Source organism: Quercus suber, unplaced genomic scaffold (assembly GCF_002906115.3).
Source record: "Quercus suber isolate HL8 unplaced genomic scaffold, Cork oak 2.0 scaffold_1538, whole genome shotgun sequence".
NCBI lineage: Eukaryota > Viridiplantae > Streptophyta > Magnoliopsida > Fagales > Fagaceae > Quercus > Quercus suber.
Genome location: NW_027070910.1, coordinates 4,614 through 8,786, shown reverse-complemented (window position 1 = coordinate 8,786; position 4,173 = coordinate 4,614). Strand labels below are relative to the sequence as shown.

General features: G+C 34.7%; 1 protein-coding gene across 1 annotated transcript; it reads right to left on the bottom strand.

Moving 5' to 3' along the window:
• Positions 1-692: 692 nt before the first annotated feature.
• On the bottom strand, positions 693-3,849 carry LOC136066006 (light-inducible protein CPRF2-like; the record flags this gene model as incomplete). Its single annotated transcript, XM_065769868.1, has 6 exons — positions 693-1,283; positions 1,444-1,569; positions 1,663-1,738; positions 2,413-2,623; positions 3,028-3,090; positions 3,753-3,849. Coding segments are annotated over 6 exons (957 nt in total), but the record flags the coding sequence as incomplete, so codon positions are not given.
• Between the last annotated feature and the right edge of the window lie 324 nt (positions 3,850-4,173).

Genomic DNA, 4,173 nt, shown 5'->3' with positions numbered 1-4,173 from the left:
TTGACAACTACAACCATCCTTAAAAAAAGAAAAGGTTTTTTTTTTTTTTTTAAATAATATATATATATATATATAATTGCAATTGCTAAAGACAGGCCTAAATGTAATTTTATCAACAATGATGTGTGATAGTTCTCTACGTACATATTTTATTATAAGGTGTGACGGAAATGATTTTGGGAATTGATTAATTAGATAATTGAGATGGTAGAAGTTTTGTTATCATTGTTTTGTAGCAAAGACATTGTGGGAATTTCACAGGTGTAGATACATTCGGGAATTTGATTCTTGGATTTTGTTTTGGTTTTGGCTTGCCTTCAGTGCTCCTATAAATCAAAGGCAACACAAGCACAAACACATATCCTAAAATGGTCATATCATTCTGTATCCAATGTATAGCAGCACACGACCAAAGTTTTGTTTGTTTTTATTGTTTTTATGATAGATACGCTATCATCTTACAAGTCACCCACCACTGTTGTCATCAGTAACCATTTTACAATCTGGATCTCATGGATTTGACACCATGGTCTTGACACAATACGGGTTCCAGTTAATAGTCTCTACGATGAATTTTTTTTTTTTTTTTAATGGTTTTAGACCTAAGAATCTATCGCTGCTTAGCGTAATAAAAAAAAACCATGATGCACAAATTAGTAGCGTAGGCCTAATAAAACATAGGGATGATAAGATTTGGAAAATTTGACATAATAAGCTATTACATCCGGCATCACATTGATCAGTAAAGTTAATTACTAGAAGCTTAATTAAGAGTGTAGTTAACATAAAGAATAGGCCTTCTTACATTCAGTAAAACCAAAAATAGTAGGGCAATATAATCATCCTTCAAATCATCATTTGGGAGAAGCTTCAACACATTTGAGTTATTATATTTCCTACTATTGCTCCCCATTGGTTACACCCCCACGGATCCTCTTCTGCAGATGCTCCAAGCTAGCCACTCGCTGCAAGGAAGCAGTTCTTCCTATCTTGTTTCCTGATACTGCACCTGCTGCAGGATTCTGCTGCACATTTTCAACAGGTGAAATGTCTGCCAAGCCATTGTTAACTCTTAGATCATGAGGGGACATATTATTGTTGGTACTGGGTTGATAAAAGTGATGATTAGGGTTATCTTGCACGGGCACGGCAGCATCTGTTGAAGTGTCAGAAGGGCTTCCATCAAAGGATGGCATTTCTATTGTAGACATCTCAGACATACCATGGAACATCGTGTTGTTCAACCCAGTAAATCTTTTGACTGCCTCCTCTGCCATCTTGACCTGAAATATAATTACAACAAATGAGTATAACTAATTAATAAATCATGTTTGTTCCCCTTAAGCAACATTTGTATTCTTAATTGGGAGCCTTTAGTCGTTGAGTTTCAATCCCCATTGGCAAGATACTCAACTTTGAGAACAATCAAAATGAATGGCTTACCTTTGCTCTCAATGTTTCAACATCTGCTTTTAAAACTCTATTATCAACAGCTGCATCACTGTACTTCTGGTTTATTTCAGTAAGACGCTTTAACAGAGAAGAATTTTCCACTCTTAATTGAGAAACCTATTAAGGTCAATGGGTTAGAAATTCTAAACAGATTTGGAAGGGGAAAGAAACAATAGAAGGAAAAAACAATGGATAAAAACTAGGCCATACCTGCGTCTCAAGCTCAGTCAAATGGGCCTGCTTTCTTCTTCTTGAGCGTCTGGCTGACTCTCTATTGGAAAGCATCCTGAAACAGATGGTATGAATCAATTGTATGAAAATGAATTCAACCAGTGAACAGAAGCTTAAAATTGACGCCTCAATGAAAACATAAAGAGAATAAGAAATCTGCACATTTTGAGGTTTCATATGCATCAAATATGCAACCATGAATAACCAGCATGTGTAAATATACTATGCAACACATTATACACATTTTGAACAAGTGTGGACTTGGAAGATAAACACAATTTTTTCATGGATGAATAAAAACTTCCAATAAATCATTTAAGCATAACTTATGAAGTACATCTCAGTCAGGAAATTTGTGTTCCAATCAGCTATCCCATTAAACAGGCAGATCCCTCATCCACAAGATTTATTTTTGAACTTAATTTTAAAAGCAAGTTTTTATGTCCTAATGATAACTATAAACAGAAAATCTTAAAATAATTTAGCAGTACATCCTCCATGGCTTTTCTGTTTGGCATGACAAAGCATGGTTCATATTGCAAGAAACTGCTTTTTGTAGGAACAAACTATAAAAGCCCATTGAAGATGTATTTATGTCAACTTCAGATAGTGTTGCGCCAACTACATAAATTATACCAGTGACTTCCCAGTAGAGAAACAACATACTCTTAACATCTCCAAGTATCATACCTATAATATTATCAATAGAACAGCAGAGACCATGGTTACCTCCTCACACGTTTTGCATCAGCAGGGTCCATATTCTCAGTCAGTTCATTTTCTCCTTCAACTTCCTCATCATCAGACTGCTCTCTTGATGAACCACTTGTTGTTGACCTCACTGGTACCCCAGATCTCTTTTGCATAGAAGGTAAGGAATGAGTTCCAAGTGAAGCATTGGAGTCCTTATCTTGTGACCTGGTTAAATCATACCCTGATCCTACATAGGTAATCATATAAGACAAAAGACAAACAAGTGAATAAAAAATAAACTTAAGAACGTAAGTGTATTACTCATAGTCAACGCTAAATTCAAAAGATGAGCTAGGAAAGAGCATAAGGAAAAAAAAGAAGAAGAAGGAATCGAGGCAAGAGGAAAGAGGAAAGATCATGATGTAAAATAATCCTTATTATCACCATCACAAATCATTTATTAATAAGCACCATTCTTATCCGGCTCACCACTCAATTCTCTCAATGTCACCAGTGCAATATTTCTGAGTCTTTTCCATTTATGCCCAAGGCTAGTAACCTCTAACCCAATTCAGTTAATTAAATTGGTCACCATAAATTTCTGTAAATCAATTAGTAAAGCCATCAAGCCACAAAAGTATGGATGTATACCCCTCACACCAGAGTTGACATCTACTTTCTCTAGGACTGTGGAGTTTGCCTCAAGTGAAACGTCTGTATTCCATACTTGCCAAAGGAAAAGTATATCAAATTAAGTCATAAAATGTGCATGTAATAAGACCAAAAAACAGTAATCTAACATTTTAAAAATGTACTAAAATTTATAATTTTTTTTTTAGTGGTGTTGTATGCTGAATAAGATTCAAAAGAAAGCTACAAATGCATATTCATTCTTTAGTTTGGACAATAGATTGCAGGGAACAAGGCACTTGTAGAGAATTGCATGTGTAATTCCATAAGGAGCTGGATGTGGTTCAGTGGTCAGTTAACATTTGAAATGCATGTGCCAAAAAGGTTAGGATTGTGGAGCAACTAGACAACAATTGTTGCCCTTGGGTATTCATCATTCAATTCCTTGGGCACATTAACTGGTCAATGGTGTCAAGTAGAGGCTGTCTCATTAAAAGCATTTAAAGGATACTTTTTATTTTTTGCATTAATAGGAGTGGACAATTGAACTGCATAGTCTGACTTTCATTTATTCCTGGGGAGTTGGGGCTGTTTTTATCCATTGCTATTTTTTTGGCCTATTTTTGCAGTGTTTTGGATGCACATTAATTTAAATAATGTTTTTGTTTATAGTTCTCTTTTCTTAAAAAAAAAAAAAAAATCTTAGACAAGTACAAATTACAAACATACAATTGAGTAATGCAAACCTTTAGAAAGGGCTTGGGATCCCAATTGTGAGGTATTGGACGCTTGCAATCCATTGTCAGTTAAAGAACCAGAATCTTGAGGTTTTACCAGAGATCCCTATTGACATGAATAAAACATACTAAGTTAACTAGTATTTATCTGATAAACATAGCTTCAAATCTATATCAAGCAAAACCGAGGTAAAAGAATTAATCTTATGCAATACATATACAAAAGCAAATTGTAGATATTCTTAATCCCATACCACAGAGGCAATTAAATTCTTAAGCATCCATATCAATGGTAGTTTCTAGTTCCTCAAATGATTATAAATGCCATATAGAACCTGAGGTCAGCTGTGACAGATATTGTAATAAACTGTTCATTGTAGATAATAGCCAGGAAGTGATAATTCCACCACATGAAAGAAATTTTCAGTGC